General features: G+C 37.9%; 1 protein-coding gene across 6 annotated transcripts in view; it reads left to right on the top strand.

Annotated features, from left to right (window-relative positions):
• The window catches only part of HECTD4 (HECT domain E3 ubiquitin protein ligase 4), a 195,166-nt gene that overhangs the window by 38,979 nt on the left and 137,997 nt on the right, over positions 1 to 18,190 (top strand). For all 6 annotated transcript variants that reach the window (XM_082353642.1, XM_082353640.1, XM_082353641.1 and 3 more), the window contains exons 2-4: positions 10,251 to 10,768; positions 15,012 to 15,101; positions 15,769 to 15,899. In XM_082353642.1, the coding sequence (XP_082209768.1) occupies positions 10,251 to 10,768; positions 15,012 to 15,101; positions 15,769 to 15,899 (739 nt within the window). The remainder of the gene's footprint in view (positions 1 to 10,250; positions 10,769 to 15,011; positions 15,102 to 15,768; positions 15,900 to 18,190) is intronic.

Raw genomic sequence — 18,190 nt, 5'->3', positions numbered from 1 at the left:
TGCTCCGCGGCATGTGGGATCTTCCCAGACCAGGGCTCGAACCCGTGTCCCCTGCATTGGCAGGCAGATTCGCAACCACTGCGCCACCAGGGAAGCCCAGGATATAATGTTTTTTAAACTACATATTACTTCTCCTTCTCTTCTCTTTTTTTTTTTTTTTCTCTGCCTTGCGATTTATTTGTTGAAGAAAGTTGGTTCTTTGTCCTGTTGAGTTTCCTATGGTCTAGATTATGCTTATTGCACCCCCTTGGTATAGTTTAACATCTTTTTTCTGTCCTCTCTATTTCCTGTAAATTCACATTTGGATCTCACTTCTAGACCACGGTTCCATCAGGTTTAAGTTTGATTTTGTTTTTCCCTTATTTTTTGGCAAGATTGCTTTACGGGTGGTGGTGTATATTTTCATCATTAGGCACATAATGTCAGCTTATTTTTGTGTGATGTTTGCAGCTGCTAAAGCTCAATGCCTAGATCTAGTACACTGAGATTGCAAAATGGTGATAGCCTGTCATTTCTTCATTTATTAGCTGGAATTCTTCTATACAGAGAAGTTTTCTTTTATCAACTGTTTGCTTACCTAGGTGGACAGGTCATATAAGAAAGGCAGGGTAAATGATTGACTCTTTCCCTATATTAACCAGTTTACCAAAAATAGAGTTGGTTTGCCAACATCCTCCAATGGTGGGGTTTTTAAAAAATATTATAAATTTGTGGATTTAAATGTATTTGATGTGTTTCTGTCCATTGAACTTACTGTCCTTACTGGCTTGGCAAAATTATTGTTTCTTAAAGTGGACTATCCTTTTTCCAAAGAAGATATGTGAATGACCTTATGAAAAGATGAAAAGCTTATGAAAAGATGCTCAACATCATTAGCCTTCAGGGAAATGCAAATCAAAACCACATGAGTTACCACTTCAAGCCCCCTTGGATGGCTCTAATCAAAAGACAGATAATAACAAGTGTTAGCAATAATGTGGAGAAATTGAAATCTTTATACATTACTGGTGGGAATGTAACATGGTGCAGCCACGTCGGAAAACAGTTGAACAGTTCCTCCAAAAGGTAAACAGAGTTACCGTATGATTTGGCAGTTTCACTCTTATGTTTTCATCCCTCTTGGTTATAAAGCTATGTCCATACAAAAACTTGTACTTGAATATTCATAGCAGCATTATTCATAATTGCCAAAAAATGGAAAGAACTTGTGTCCATCAACTGATGAATGGATAAATAAGATATGGTATATCCATTAAATGGAATATTATTCAGCAATAAAAAGGAGTGAAGTACTGATACATACTACAACATGGACGAATTTTAAACAGTATGCTAAGTGAAAGAGGGCAGTCACAAAATACCCCTCAGAGTATGATTCCATTTCTATTAAATGTAAAGAAAATAGGTAAATCTATAGCAACAGTAGATTAGTGATTGCCTAGGGCTGAAAGATTTGGGGGGACATGGGGAGTGACTGCTAATGGGTACAGAGTTTCTTTTGGAGGTGATGCAAATGTTCTAAAATTGTGGTAATGAATGCACAACTGTGAATACACTAAAAGCCATTGGATTGTATACTTTAAGTGGATGAATTTTATGGTGTGTGAATTACATTAAAATAAGCCTTTTTATAAAGATCATTATATTAAAAAAAAAAAAAAGGACTACCCAGAGTCATCCAGAGAGCCTACTTTAGATGCAGATTACAGGGTATATCCTAGACCTTTTGAAACAATGTTTATAATTGGATCCCAAGAATCTTTTTTAAAGAGTAAATACATCCAGGAATTCTGTTTGAATTATTATCAAGTTGTTTATTAGGCTGTGCATCCCAGTAACTTCCTGTTTCTGCCTCTCCTGGAGCAATAAGGGAGGAGAGTAAGTCTTCCTCTTCCACATGACAGCCCTTGAAACTTATGAAGGCAGCTCCCCCTTCCAACTCACCTTTGTAGGCCACGCATCCCTAGTTCCTTACCATTTCTCATGTGATGTGATTGCCAGATTAGTCAAATCACCTCTTCTGGACACACAGTCTGTTAAAGACCTTTTAAAATGAGGTACTTTGAACAGGATATTCCAGTTATAGTTTGACCATTGCAGAATATAAATGGGATTATTACCTCCCTTGCTTCTGACACTGAAATTCTACTAATGTATTAAGATTAGATTAACATTTTTAAAAATGGTGGTGGCTCAAATGAAGCATGTGTTTAATTCATACCTCCTTTACCCCACCCTTAACACTCCCAGGTTTTATCTAGTCGGGTCTTCCTTATAGGGTTATCTGGAAAAGTTCCCTTTCTTTGTGGTGACCTGGTCCAAAATAAGGAAGCATCTTTAATGTCCTAACAATTATTTAGCAGTTTCAAGTTTTTCAGAGCACTCCCTATACATTATTTCCTTTGATCTTAACAGTGTAAACCCGTCATTTTATAGATGTAGAAACACAGGCTGAGAGAATTTAAGTAAAATGCCTAAGGGGAGAGTTATTTGCAGAGGCTGGGCTAGAACCTAGTTTCCTTAACTCAGTGGTTTGTAATCTTGGCTCACATCAAATTCTCCTGTGGAGTTAAAAAAAAACAAAAACGAAAACTAGGTTCCATCCCTAGATATTTTGAGTTAATCGGGCTGGGGTGGGACCTATTCGGTATTATTTAAAAGCTCTCAAGGCAGTTCTAATGTTTAGCCAGGGTTGAGCAACTGCCCTAACTCATATCCTCATGTTCCCTCCCTGTCACGTATATTTTCTTCACCTAATTGAAATAGTCTTATGTGGAAGAGGAAGAATTATTTTCCATTGCTCCAGAAGGCAGAATTACAATTAGTCTAAGTGAGAGAAGGTTACTCAGATGTACAGTGGGAACCAGATGTACATCTTAAGAGAATTATTCTTGGAATTTATGTATCTTCTCATTCATTAATTTATCAAACTTTGATGTGCCAGACACTGTGCTAAGCTCTGGGGGTACAAATATGAAGAAGACATGGTTTCCCCCTTTCAGAGCTCACAGTTGAAAGGGGGGACAGATTAAAATAACATTATAGTAGAGTGTGGTATGTGTTACACATATTGGGAGCTCTGTAATTTCCTTCTTTGTTATATTTTTGTATTTTTAAATTGTCAACAGTGATTTTCTTACTAAGATATATTTATGCTAAGCATTTGGTGAATATGTCACAATAGTCTTTATATTAAGTATGTAATTCAAGCAATAACAGGTAAAGTTAGTGTCTGCATAGATATCTTTTTTCTTTAAATACTCCTAATAAAATTTATAGTGTTGAAACCATTTTGAGAGTTCATTTCTACATCTTTCTCCGAATTTTATTCTGTTGATTACTAAGCATAGTAAGATGATCTGTATTGGCTTTGTCAAGATTTTGTGTTGGTGAAAAAAATGATTTTGTAACAGAGAAATTTTTTAGATTTGGACTCTATGCCTCAGATCAGCTTTGAAGAGTCACTCTATATACCACTCACTACATTTCCTTTATGGACATCATTTATTAAAAACAAATCATTGATACATTTCCTATTGAAATACCAGACACATTTGTCCTTAGAGTTTGTATCTGACCCTCTGATAGAGGTATCTGACCCTCAGATAGAGGTATATCCTGGACAATATGGGAACACCAAAAAATTATTCTGTGGAGGGGAAGAGGGAGGAAGAAAAGAGGGAGGAAATCAGAGTTTTTCAAAGTTGGCGGTGGAGCAGAGCTGGGTTCTGAATGATAGGTGGGATTTAGACTGAGTGGTATGGACATTCAGGCCACATTAGCAGGGAGATGGAAAAATGGGACCCTGATCATGGAACATGACAAAAGATGAAGACTGGGCAGGGACAGGACAAGATGGAACTTTTATGAAAAAGAATCTGAACAGTGATTTCTTATATGTGGGAGTCCTCAGAGTCCTAACAATCCTGCTCTCAAAAGCAGTTGGACAGAGATCTAGGAAAAATCACCATGTGCTGGAGAAAGCTTTATAGGGCTGAGCCAAAGCTAATTAGTCTGGTGACAAGTCAGGGTCCATTCCTAGTTTTGGCACCAAGCTAGGGGCTAAAACTCATGAGTTAAAATAAAGTGTGAAATTTAATTGTGGTTATCAGTTAAGACCCTTAAAGTCTCTTTTATTTTATTTTATTTTTTTAAACATTTTTTAAAATTTTATTTATCTTTGGCTGCGTTGGGTCTTTGTTGCTGCGCATGGACTTTCTCTAGTTGTGGCGAGTGGGGGCTACTCTTAGTTGCGGTGCACGGGCTTCTCATTGCGGTGGCTTCTCTTATTGCGGGGCATGGGCTCTAGGCGCGTGGGCTTCAGTAGTTGTGGCTCGCGGGCTCTAGAGCGCACGCTCAACAGTTGTGGTGCCCATGCGTAGTTGCTCCCCAGCATGTGGGATCTTCCCTGACCAGTGCTCGAACCCATGTCCCCGGCATTGGCAGGTGGATTCTTAACCATTGCGCCACGAGGGAAGTCCAAGACCCTTTTAAAAAAATAGGTGATGTTGAGAGTTTGAACACGTATTTCCAAGATTGGCTAAGGTCATGCAGCTTCAGGGTCTAATTTAATTGATAAGGGATCCACTCTTGATTTAGGCTTTCGTTTTAGAGATAGAATTCCATCCTTCTATTTGTGATTCATTTACTTGGTTCACATGAAATCTTTCTGATCTTTGAGTTGCCATATGCAATTCAATTTGGCCATGATTGCCATCTTCATAATGTAAAAATGGTAGGAAAATCTGTAGAAGGGTTTAAAAACTCACTCTAACATTTGAGAGGGTTTCGGTATGCTATAGACTCTACTGAAAAGTTTTGTCCTGGGCTTGTGAGTCTGGCCAGTTGATCTGCTTTGGAATAATCCAGGTATAAATTTCTTTTATGCTGACAGGTTCATATAATGAATTGAATCAGTTACTGTACCATACTAGGGAGTATAGTAATTTATTTGGAGCTTGAGTGATCCTGAGTTTTAAATATCATTTCTTTTTGGAGAGTGAAATGTTTTATTGTTCACTGATAGTTCCCAGCATCTGTGGTGGTCTCTCCCATCCCACCACCTGTCCTACAGTGAGAGAAACTGCTGCCAAAGTTCAATAGATGGGACTAGTGAATTGATTTAAGGAAAGTACTTCCTATGGTACTTGTGATTGTTCTCTGTCAGATATGTCCCCCAAATGTTGATTGTATCAATTGTGTCACTATTTGTTTGACTAGCAGTTATTTAAAGGTAGTGTTTGCTTCTGTAAAATACCAGCTCTAGTTAAGACTGCTTTTCTTCAATATGAACTATTCAACTTGTCATCACTATTTCTTTTTTTTTTTTAACAGAGGAAAAAAACCCCTCATGTTTCTATTACCACAAATACCAATGACATTTCAAAATTGAATAAGCATGTTTTACATAGTCCTTTTTATGGGGCATGTACAGTTTTTATACTCCTTTTTATTGTTGTGTAGCTTTAATTATTTTTTATTTATTGCATAATATTCCATTGTGATATGTTATAATTTAATTGAACACTTCTGAATATTGAGATTGCTTCCACTTTTTCCACTATAATAAGACTGCAGTGAAAATCTCTGTGCATTTTTATTTCTGGAATGTTTCTTTAGGATAAATTCTTTTTTTTTTACTTTTTTTTTTATTTTAAATAATAAGGAACTGTAATATTTTTAATCTGCAGTAATGCAATCTAGCTAGTACATACAATGACACAGTTTTTATCCAATATATTTTTTAGTATTTACAGATTGTGATTTGGGTATTTCTTTTTCATTATCATTTTCTCACAGACACCTCTAAAATTACTACTATATAATACACACGCACACATAACATGATATATATATATATATATGTTACTACATAATTTTTTTTTTAAACATCTTTATTGAAGTATAATTGCCTTACAATGGTGTGTTAGCTTCTGCTTTATAACAAAGTGAATCAGTTATACATATACAATATGTTCCCATTTCTCTTCCCTCTTGCATCTCCCTCCCTCCCACCCTCCCCATAGGATAAATTCTTAAAAATGGGATTACTTTCTATTTCTTTCAGAGGTAGGAGATAATATATCTTTTAGCGTCTATCTTGATTGACCCTTTTAGAGAATTACATCTCTGCTATTCTGAAGAGCAAAGTAGATGGAAATTGAGATTAACATTTAGGGGAATATGGTAGTTCATTCCCTAATCTTGATTTTTCTACTAATTATTAGTCTAGTTAATTTCCTTATGTGTTTATACAGTATTCTCTGTTACTTGAAAAGCCTCTATATGCTTATTCTCCCTACCATACTTACTTGAAATGCATGTTGGCGTTTTACATTTCTCATCATGACTGACAGGTATATGTTCTGTGTTTTCCCAAATGAAAAAAAAAATTGGCTAAAATATGATCCTCTATACTTCTTTTTTTAAAATATATTTATTTATTATTTATTTGGTTGCGCCAGGTCTTAGTTGCAGCAGGCGGGTTCTTTAGTTGTGGCACATGGGCTCCTTAGCTGCAGCTTGCAAGCTTCTTAGTTGCGGCTCGCTGGCTTCTTAGTTGCAGCATGTGGGCTCCTTAGTTGTGGCATGCAAACTCTTAGTTGTGGCATGCATGTGGGACCTAGTTTGCTGACCAGGGATCAAACCCGGGCCCCCTGCATTGGGAGCATGGAGTCTTAACCACTGCGCCACTGAGGAAGTCCCGATCCTCTGTACTTCTTATGTCAAATATTGGAGTCTTGTTCAAAGCCAGATTTGGTTGGCAAAGAATATTTTGCCTACCTTCTCTTAGCTTTCCAGAATGATTGTTGTTTAGCTTAAAAACATGTATGTCATATATGATAAAATTATATTAAGGCTACAAATTGCTTTGAGTGTCGTTCCCTTAATTGGGGTGACTTCAGCATTATCACCAAAGTACAGTTAGCAAACCTGTCTTCTGATTAAGGGTGACAGGGATCTTCCCTTTTCCTTAAATAGCCTTTTTCCTTTTTAAAGAAAAAGTATTAATTTTATAATGACATTACAGTCTTTTATCTTGGTCAAGAGCCATTACTAAGAGCAGTGGTTTTATATGAGGATCTGAGACAAATCATTTAATATTCATAAGTACCAGAATAGATCCTCCATAGCTGACTTACTAAAACCCAAAGGTATGATATCTTTATGAAATGATTTTAGGCCATGACCTTCAAACTTTAGAATTCTTAAAAACAGCAGCATATCAGACAGTTCTTAGTTTTCATAAGGCCATTGAAATGGATAATGCTGAGTAATCTAATGGATTTCTGAAAGTATAGTGTGCTTTAGATACTGTTAAATCAATAAACATAACAGTCACTTAAGCGTGTATATTATATAATATTTGGTTAATTATATTATAACTCAAGTCCTTTCAGAATATTTGTCTTTCAAGTGGAATGCCAAAGATATAACTGAAGTGCTTGTAAAAATAGAACCATCAGAAAAATACAGAAGTATAGTATATATTTTTTCAGATAATCTTAATATTTGGAGTTAGCTACAGATTCTGTCATATACATCATTTTATGAACCATGAAGTATCGTATTTCAGAAGCACTTATGTTTGAGATTGGTAATAAAACTAAATATCTGGGTTTAATGTTACTGAATTGTTCTTTGATTCTTGTGTCCAATAAAAGCCTGTATTGAATTTTTTAGTAGTTGCTTCATATAACATAAGTCGCTGCTCAGTGTAGCATAAGTAAAAATGTATTTGGAGCACATATGTATTTAATTAATTAATTTTTAAATAATTTTTAAAAATTAATTAATTTATTTATCTTTGGCTGCGTTGGGTCTTTGTTGCTGCGCATGGACTTTCTCTAGTTGTGGTAAGCGGGGGCTACTCTTCGTTTTGGTGCATGGGCTTCTCATTGCAGTGGCTTCTCTTGTTGCAGAGCACAGGCTCTAGGTGCAAGGGCTTCAGTAGTTGTGACACGCGAGCTCTAGAGCACAGGCTCAGTAGTTGTGGCACATGGGCTTAGTTGCTCTGCGGCATATGGGATCTTCCCGGACCAGGGCTCGAACCTATGCCCCCTGCATTGGCAGGCGGATTCTTAACCACTGTGCCACCGGGGAAGTTCACATATGTATTTTATATCAAAGAGTTGTATTGGGTAGAGATCACAAAATCAATATTGAAAAGCATTTTAAAAACTGCAACAAAATTTATTTGTTTAGATCTTCATACCTTGAGATGATCAAATTTAAAATTTTGTCACTTTTCATAACATTAAAAGTGTCTCAGTCTTTGGTTGTTGATCATAATGGTGGAAGCTGGTTACTGACTTTTTTGGGGAGCGATCTTAAAAAAAAAAAAAAAAGAAGGTAATCTAGCTTCCTTAGATACGATTACTTCAGGGTAGATGGTTGCCCTTGAAATGCGATCGTTTTTAAAGGAATTTGGAGTTATTTTATCTGCTGTCATGTGAAAAATAATCCAAAGGGTAATTTGTGTTTGATGAGTCAAGACAAAAGGGTAGGGAAATACAATTTGTATGACTTGATGATAAAGGACATTTAATCAATCATTATTTGATACTGTTGTATTAAAAACTAAATAAAAATGTTCCTAGTTCTTATTTTTAATAATATGATTTGCAATATCGCTTTACCCAATGATACCTAGTTGAATGCAACCATAGCCTTATTAGAACTGTTTTAAATTTTATTTTAAAATTATATGGTAGAATTGACCATTTTTTGGGGGGTGGGTGTGCAGTTCCATGAATCTTAACACATGTATAGATTCATGTAACCACCAGCACAATCAGGATATATAGAACAATTTGTTTGCCTCCCCAAACTCCCTCATACTATCCCTACATAGTCACACCCTGCCTGTACCCCAACCTCTGGCAACCACTGATCTGTTCTCTATCACTATAGATTTTTTTTTCCCAGAAAGTCATATAAATAGAATAATGCAGATGGAACCTTTTGAAATTGACTTCTTTCACTCAACAAAATGCCATTGAGATTCACTGAGGTTGTGGATATCAGTAGTTCATTTCTTTTTATTGCTACGTTGTTGGTTGAAATTCTATGGCATTTGGATATTATTTCTGATCTGACACACTAGAACTGAAGCTTGAATTGGTTACTTATTAAAACAATGAATATTTTTTCAAATCAGTTAAATGAGATGCATACGTAGTTCATTTTTTGAATTGGAATTTGTTTTCAAACTGAACATTTTTTCAGTTCAGTTTAGCGACTTGCATGTATAGCTAAGCTAGGCAGTTACAGGGTTTACATTTCTCTGGAAGTTCTTGTTGTTTTATTGGGCTAACAGTTTTAAGGGCAAAATTTGAGATTAAAAAAGAAGTATTTTGCAGGTTTATGAGAGAAAGTGACCTGTGACCCTTTAAAATGTCAGTGCCAATGACTTGACAGAATTTTCTTTGCTTTTACTCCAAGCCTCTCCCCACCCTGACTTTCTGGTCTACTGAGAAACAGACACCTCTGGTGCCTGATAATCTGTTTTAATGTGCTTGTTCCAAGAGTGGCCTCTTATTTGCTGGTTACAACAGTCTGTTCATTTTAACTTAGTCACACTTACATGCGTAAATTATTTGCATCATAAATTTAGTTTGATTCTTTATCTTCATAGCTGTTTCCTAGTTGATTGAGGATTTAATGGTTTTATCATTTCCCCAGCTGCTGAAAATCTGAAGGAGGTCTCCTGATAATTGTATGTTTTTGGTGAGAAAATAAGGGTGGATCCATTATCAGTGTGAACTGGATAAATCTATACCATGTCACCAATTGAAATAATGGATTAACAGTAGTAAGAATGGAGTGTTCTTCAAAATCAAAGAATAATAAACAATCATTTATTAGTTGGTATATTAGATCTTGAAGATGAAACTTGTTCTGTTTTCACTGACAACCTACCTGGTAATAGAAGTTAGAGACTTAGATTTATAACCTGAGCATTGAATAAATATTTATACCTCAACTTTCTAAAATAAGCTACTCAAATTAACTTTTGACCTCCACACTTAATTATTTTCATGATTTGGGTTCTAATCTCACTTTTAATAGGAGCATTAGCAGAAATGCCAAGGAAAAAAATCTCCATCGGCAACCTGGCTTTGGCCACAATTAAAAGATTTTTTGATGTGGACCATTTGTAGATGCCACTGGATAGATTTGCTTCCATAGATGAGAGCAGTGGTGAAAGCAGTACATACCAACTTCTTCTCTATTGGTTCTTTCCTTAGATTTTAACATTTGAGACCAAGAATCCGACGGAATTAGCAGAACGTTTGCGCTCCGTTTGTGGGAATCAGAGCAATGCGTATGCCCGCCTGCTGGAATACCGCCTGAATGCCTTGCGAGGACTGTGGAATGCCCAGCGCCAGCTGGCCTTGGAAGAACAGCATGAAAGGGAAAGTTCGGGTGACGAAGAAACTTTGGCCCTGCTCAAACGCCAGGGCTTGTTGCAGCAACCCGAGCAAGCTCCCTTCACGTCAAGGATGGGGCTCCTGCTGGTCTTCCCCCTTATTCAGTCCCAGAGTAGAACAGACCCTTCTCTCTGTAACATAACTGCTGAGGTGCTATTGAACTGCCTTCGCGACTGCCAGCCTTTGAGCTTGACCAAGGAGCCTGCTGACTGTCTGAATGGAATCGAAACTTTGCTGTGCTCTTGGCTAGAGGAGACTTCTGACACAGGCCGACACATCCCACATAAGCAAAAAGAAAATGCTGCTGCTGCCCTGGTGGCTTTGGCATGTGCCAGGTAAGGAAAATCAAAGGTACCAACTGGTGACCTTGTGATGGCTGCTTCCTGGGTTGGGTGAGTGAATAAGAGGGCAGGCGTATTTGTTGGAAGTCTTAACATTCAGAAGTCCTTCTTCGTTTTCAGTATTGAATTTCGCAGCCTTGACGATGCATAAGATGCTTCCACCAAAACTTGGTACCAGGAGCTGGAGTTGAAACCCAAGTTCAAGTTTTTGCTTTCTGTTATACCATGATAACAGCTTAAACAGTTTAAAATGGAGAATGAACACTTGCCATTGTCTACTCAACCTTAGATGGTTACTGTTTTACATCAGGTAGTTAGTAGAGGATGTTGTATCTGTATTTCTCCTGGAAGGACAGTCAAAAAATATGTAGAGCTTTTAATTTTTTTTCCTGCATGTCTGTAAGGAGTATGTCAGTGAGTGAATGGGTTATTACTCACCTGGACTCAGTCACACAGACTTGGTCACAAATTATATTTCTGGACCTTGATGCTTGGCTCCATCAATTTAACTGAAAGATCTCTCTGTGTGTAGCAAGATTTAATAGTATACTGTCCTTCGTTTGTAAGTTGATGTTACTGATGTACCGTCAATAGGAAACATGCTTGGAGTTACTTTTCCAGGAGAGGATTTCTTACATTCTCCTGCCCAGTAAACTGTATGATCACTCTCACATATTTGTGAGAAAAAGTTTCACTACCTTTGCTTTCTTCTAACCTAATTGTCTAGGGACCAATTAGGACCACGGTCTGATAGATTAGTGTCACTAATCTCTCTCCCTTCATAATTTTTTCTTTGACTGAGTTCTTCCTTTTGTTAGCAAAGCGAATGTGGAAAAGTTCTTCTTTGAGGATTATGAAGTTCCTAGCTATAAGACTCCTTTCCCTATTTTTATGGTTTCAAAGTTGACCTTCAAATGGTTGAATCTGAAGCTATTTTTAAGGCACAATGGCACCAGCATTTATTGTCAGTTTCTTTGCCCTGAGCAAACTGTCATAGCCTAGTTTTAGATCCTTGAAGACTGTGGTTGATTATGGAAATCCTGACATGAGCTTAATTCTGGAGACATTATTGGGTGGTACTGAAATAAGTTTCCCTGTAAAGGCTTTATATTGGACTGATTTATTTTTTTTGGATATGCAGAAGACAGTTTTGAGCCCTGAATAGATTTGTTATTAATGCAAAAGTCCTACTTTGGGAAATTTTGCTTTTAGATAGTCCTATCTTTAGACAGATTTAGGATGTTTGGAATAATTATCAACTCTTTAGTTTCAAATGTTTTTAATGAACATGGGATCATAAAACTCACTTTTTTATTATGTACCCTAATTTAGTCTGAACCAAGAGAGAGTTATTGAAATTGCTTCATGTACTTGAGATTCCAAATTCCGTTCAGCAGAAACGTTGAAATGAGTGTTTTTTATTTTCTTCTTCTTGGGTGTGTATTTTTGTTTTTGTTTTAGATGGTACCTACATTATTGCTAATATTATCACCTTGTTCTGGACTTTATTTACCTCAATCATGTGCTTTTCAGTGTTAGATCATCTCCTTAAATGAAGTTATTTAGGAGCATATCATTGAACTTTTGAGATTGATGCTCTCAAAGACAGAACAACGTTTCCAAAAAAATATTTTGAAGATGTTCATTCATTTCAACCAGCTAACATTTATCGAACATCTCTGATGTGCCAGGAACCTTGCTAGGTCTTAGGGAAATAATGACTCATGGTGACTCATGGTCTCTAATCTTACAGTTGAATGGATTTCATTTTGTCAGTCATTATTGCTCATTTACCACGTGCAAGAGACTCTACTAGGCAGTGTGGATACAGCAGTGAGCAAGGTAATGGTCCCTAAAATTGCAAGGTTTACATGAGACTGAGAGAGGCAGACAACTAGCAACAAATGCATATATAAGATAATTTCTGAGAGGGATGTTCACTGTAAGAAGACAAATCAGGATATTTTAATAATAGAGAATGACTTAAGTGGAGGTGGGGGGCCAGCATTAGCTAGAGATACCAGGGAAAGCCTTACTGAATAGGAGACATTTGAGCTGAGGCCTAGATGATGAGAGAGAGCCAGCCATGCAAAAAAGCCAGTGACAGGGAGTTCCAGGCAAGAGGAGCAGCAAGTGGCACAAATCTGATGCTTTTTCTGTGCCTGGGGTAGGACAGCAAAGTGAGCAAGGTGGCTGGAATGCAATGGTAGGAGAGAGGCAGGAGATGAGAGTCCAGACCATGTAGGGGCTTAGGAGTCATGGGAGGAGTTTAAACTTTACTATTTATTTATTTATTTAGGCTGTGCCAGGTCTTAGTTGCAGCATGCAGACGTAGTTGCAGCATGCATGTGGGATCTAGTTCCCTGACCAGGGATTGAAGCCGGGCCCCCTGCATTGGAGCATGGAGTCTTACCCACTGGACCCCCAGTGAAGTCCCTAAATTTTACTCTTAAAATCTGAATCTGGCAGCTAATAATATCTTATAGTTGGTTTAATGTTTTTTTTTTTAAACTGGTTAATTTTTTTTTAATTAATTAATTAATTAATTTATGACTGTGTTGGGTCTTCGTTTCTGTGCGAGGGCTTTCTCTAGTTGTGGCAAGCGGGGGCCACTCTTCATCGCGGTGCGCGGTGCGCGGTGCGCGGGCCTCTCACTGTCGCGGCCTCTCTTGTTGCGGAGCACAGGCTCCAGACGCGCAGGCTCAGTAATCGTGGCTCACGGGCCCAGTTGCTCCGCGGCATGTGGGATCTTCCCAGACCAGGGCTCGAACCCGTGCCCCTGCATTGGCAGGCAGACTCTCAACCACTGCGCCACCAGGGAAGGTTTAATGTTTTAAATGTTCCATTGTGCCTTTGCCCCTTTCTTTTAACCTCGTTGTACCCCGGGGAGGTATCCCTATTGGACAGATGAAGGACATAGGAATTTGGTAACAGGACTGACATGGTGCCGCTGGTGAGTGGCAGAGCCGGGTTTCAGAGCCTGTGGGTCCTGACTCCCAACTTGTGCTTTTATACTGTGTCTGCTGCCTCCCTGCCTTATATGGTTCTTTGGTTTTGATTCTTTGAACACCAGATATAGTGAAAGGGGCAATTAAGAGGAGGATTTGGGCTTCCCTGGTGGCGCAGTGGTTAAGAATCCGCCTGCCAATGCAGGAGACATGGGTTCAAGCCCTGGTCCGGGAAGATCCCACATGCTGCGGAACAGCTAAGCCCGTGCGCCACAACTACTGAAACCCGCGCGCCTAGAGCCTGTGCTCCCAACAAGAGAAGCCACCGCAATGAGAAGCCTGCACGCCACAACGAAGAGTAGCCCCCGGTTGCTGCAACCAGAGAAAAGCCCACGTGTAGCAACGAAGACCCAGCGCAGCCAAAAATAAAAAATAAAAAATAAATAAAATTAAAAAAAAAAAAGAGGAGAACTCTAGGCCTTCTTGGTCCTGTGTTAGGTATTCCATTTCTTTTTAGGGTTTAGGCACATGATACCTAGCAATTAAAGCCTTGGCTAAGAGAATAAGGTAGCAATCTGAAGTCAGCCCATCTGATACTGGTGATCATTTAGCTCAGGAAATGTTCTTGGGGTGATTTATACTTGGGATCTGGCCAGGTAAGTCTTGTGCATCTTAAAAGCACCTTCTTTTAGATCCTGCTGACCAAACTATAGACTTCCCAGAGCCTCAAGCTTTGGGAACCAAAAGGAAATGGGGTCTTAGTGAGCTCTGCAAGCATTACAGTCACATACTGCACAGCCGGGGGAAGCAGAAGGAACACCTCTTAGCACAAAGTATTAATTATTTGAATGTTTTCCTCTTCAGTCATATTTAATGTGTGAGATGTTTATGTAAAATGGATGAACTTAACAAAGATATTAAAAAATTAAGCCTAGAAATACTGCTACACTTTAAATATAATCTCTTCCTATGAAATATCTCCTTCAGCTAGAGATCAACTTGATGATGAAACAGTATCAGGCATAATAGCCACACATTCTTTGTGCTTGAGCTTTATGTTTTGAACTTTTATGTTAGGGGAACATTATTTACCTTTGCAAATACAAGAAGAGTATCATAACTGGCATGGTAAGAATCACGTCTGTTTTGACATTTTGTACAACACATCTACTGATTGGCAGAAGCAGACCCAATTTGGAAGCTCTCCGTGTGGTTAATAAAATTGACATTAACAACCTTATTTGACGTTTCAGTTTTGATGATTTTCTGTTCCTTCCTTTTATTTTTAGGGGATCATTGAAAACTTTTGTTCATACAGTCCATCTATTACAGAAACAGACAGATCTAGGGTCCCTGCCTGTAGCCGATGTGCTGTATAGGTAAGTTGTCACTTTGGATCCTCACCCTCCTTCTACACAAGGGAGCCTTGTGCATAAAAGCTCTTTTAATAAGTAAATTGCTAAACTCTTTTTGTCAATTAATGACTCATATTTTAAAATAAGTATGTTATTCTTTTCATCTTAAGTGAGAATTTTGTTTCTTTCCTTCTTGGAAGGTGTTCCTAGAGCATGTTATTTTTCATTTTTTAATTTTTGTGGTAAAAAAGTGCAATAGCTTGTAATGAATTCTTATTGTAGGTTTCAAGGTGATAAGACGTTAAGGTATAAAGAAAAACGTGAACGTCATTCATAATCTCACTACTCAGAGATAACTACTCCTAGTGTTGTATGTGTTATATGCGTTTCCTAGTTCATACCCCTTTCTCTCCATCCCTCCCCTTCTCTCTATCTCTCTCTCTCAGATATGTATACATGTAAAATATATACATTTTACACACAGCTACAATTTTATTATAACATTTCCATAAGCACTACTTTGTAATTTTCTAATTTAAAAATATATGTATTGTTAATGTCTTTTCAGATGTATAGTATTTGTGTAGAAATATTTTAGTTTTCTGCTCTTTGAGATGTTAAGTAGACTTTTATCTTCTTGCTGAAATGGATAGTCTCGGTGTCTTTATGATTCTCTGTCTCCCCTATTTAGGCTGTTGCTTTTGGAAGGGGGACCTGGATCCCCCTCCTGTTTGCTTGGTGGCAAACACATAGTATCATGGGGGTATGAAGACATGTTGCCTGCACCAGATAGCAACACTGGCTCCAGTTCTGAAAATAAAGGTAATGCAAGGGTTTTGGTCCTGTGATTGAAATTAAGATATGAAAAGAGTGGTTTTAGATAATTGTGGCAAACGATTTAGATATAACTCTGTATTCCTTTTAATTAAGAGCTCAAGGTTCCTATACAGGGTAATCATTGTCTGCTTTATCAGTAAAAGTATAAAAGCTGATACTCAGTGAGGTAAGAAAATGGATAGGTTTTACTATCGCAAGGGAAAAGGATCATCCATACACTCCTGCCAAGGAGGCATGAATTACTTAAATTCCTGGGTATTTGAATTTGGGCATGGGAGCCTTAAGTCCACGAATAGAGTATCAGGTCTTGTTGCCTGATACTGTTTCTTTTAGTAATTTATTGTGTGTATGCTGGTGAACCTCTTGTCCTAAAAGCAAAAAAAAAAAAAAAAAAGAGATTGTTCAAAGGAGCATGAATTGTTAAGTATCCCCTTTAAATAAAGGGGACTAGATTAAAATGTTTTTACACAGTTTCACAGGTATTACATATCTGTTTATTCTGTGATCTCAGTGAAAATGGCAGAAGGTCTCTGAAATGACCTGCAGTTAACTGACTTACCAGATGAATTAGGCCTCTTTATTTGCTTGGTAGATGTACTGACCGGTGCCGTGGCACACAAAACCCATGAGGCCAGTAGGCTCTTCTTAGAGTCTGTGCACTGCTGCTCCCACCTACGGAGCTGCAGGCTTGCCAAGAGTCTGCCTTGCTTCCAAACCTGTTTGTTATTGTAATTGGTACTTGTGATTATATCATTAAATATTACATAAGTGATAAAGTAGGAATTTAAAAAACCCTAGGAAATTATTTACATTTAGAAATGGAATGCTTTTAGGGCTTCCCTGATGGTGCAGTGGTTAAGAATCCGCCTGCCAATGCAGGGGACATGGGTTCGAGCCCTGGTCCGGGAAGATCCCACATGCCGCGGAGCAACTAAGCCTGCGTGCCACCAACTACTGAAGCCCGTGCACCTAGAGCCCGTGCTCCGCAACAAGAGAAGCCACCGCCATGAGAAGCCCGCGCACCGCAATGAAGAGTAGCCCCCGCTCACCGCAACTAGAGAAAGCCCGCATGCAGCAATGAAGACCCAATGCAGCCAAAAAAAAATTAAATAAATAAATTTATTTTTTTAAAAAATGGAATGCTTTAGAATGATTCAACAAAGCCAATCTCTAAGAAATTGGTATTCTCTAAGAAATTAGAGTGGGATTCAGAGTCTATTCTGCCCACCCCTTCTTCTCACACTTTTGATGGGGGCAGCTTTCCTAGGTAACTATAAGGGAATGGGGTTCAGTCTAAGCAGTGGGCCATCCGCACACCTCTCATCCAGTGCCTGTGCCTTTTCACAGTCCACTGTTTCTTCCAGACAGTCATGTGAAAGTGATGAGAGGAACAGAGGCAAGACTTCCGGATATGAGTTACTATCTTCACTGACTCAACTGGAGTCAATAGGAGAAGCAAAAAGCCTGCAATGCCCAAGAAGTTCTTAAACATTATAGGCGGAAATTTATAAATTCATACAAAACCAAAACCCCTTTCTTTACTCTCTCCTTTTACTCCTTTTAGTATCTCCTTTGGAGTAATTTCTTACTGAGGATGATGGTATTAAGCTGATCTGTATGCTTTTCACTCTCTTGTACCTTTGGTTTTGCTCCTGGCTAAAGGATGTTTTTCTTATAAAAATTTAAAAAGTAGTCTTATTTAATTTTTAATATGTGGAAACGTTCAACATACCCAGATGTTGAAAGCATACTACAGTAAACCCTGTATACCCATCACTCAGCTTCAACAAGTGTCAACTCTGGCCAATCTTGTTTTACTCTGTCACCTTCACTCTCACTCCTTGTCAGATCCATACTCAAAAGGCCTTGGCCTTAATCTAAAGAGTGATGAATAAATGTATTTTTATAAGTTTTAAGTTAAAATAAAATGTTTAAGGAATGAAATTAATATTTTGAAAATGATTACCTACTTTTAACTGTTTTTTGAAGAACTAATAGGAACAAGTCTCGGTTGTCTTGGATTAGTAGACTGAATTTTTAAGATAACCACATACTTAGTACTAATTTGAGTGCTATTACACTGGATTTCTTGTAATATGACAAATAGTAGAGAAACTCCACTTAAACATAGTAAGTGGATTAATTTTGAAAAAAAAAAAGTTTTATTTGTAAGCTCTCTTAAGGTAAATTCTCTAGAATATGATAGTAAACCACTTACTATCATTCAGAGAGATACTATTTGTTTTAAGCTTGGGGAAGATATACCTAAGGGGAAA

Source organism: Balaenoptera borealis (assembly GCF_965194805.1).
Source record: "Balaenoptera borealis genome assembly, chromosome: 14".
NCBI classification, from domain to species: Eukaryota; Metazoa; Chordata; class Mammalia; order Artiodactyla; family Balaenopteridae; genus Balaenoptera; species Balaenoptera borealis.
This window is presented reverse-complemented; position numbering and strand designations above follow the sequence as displayed.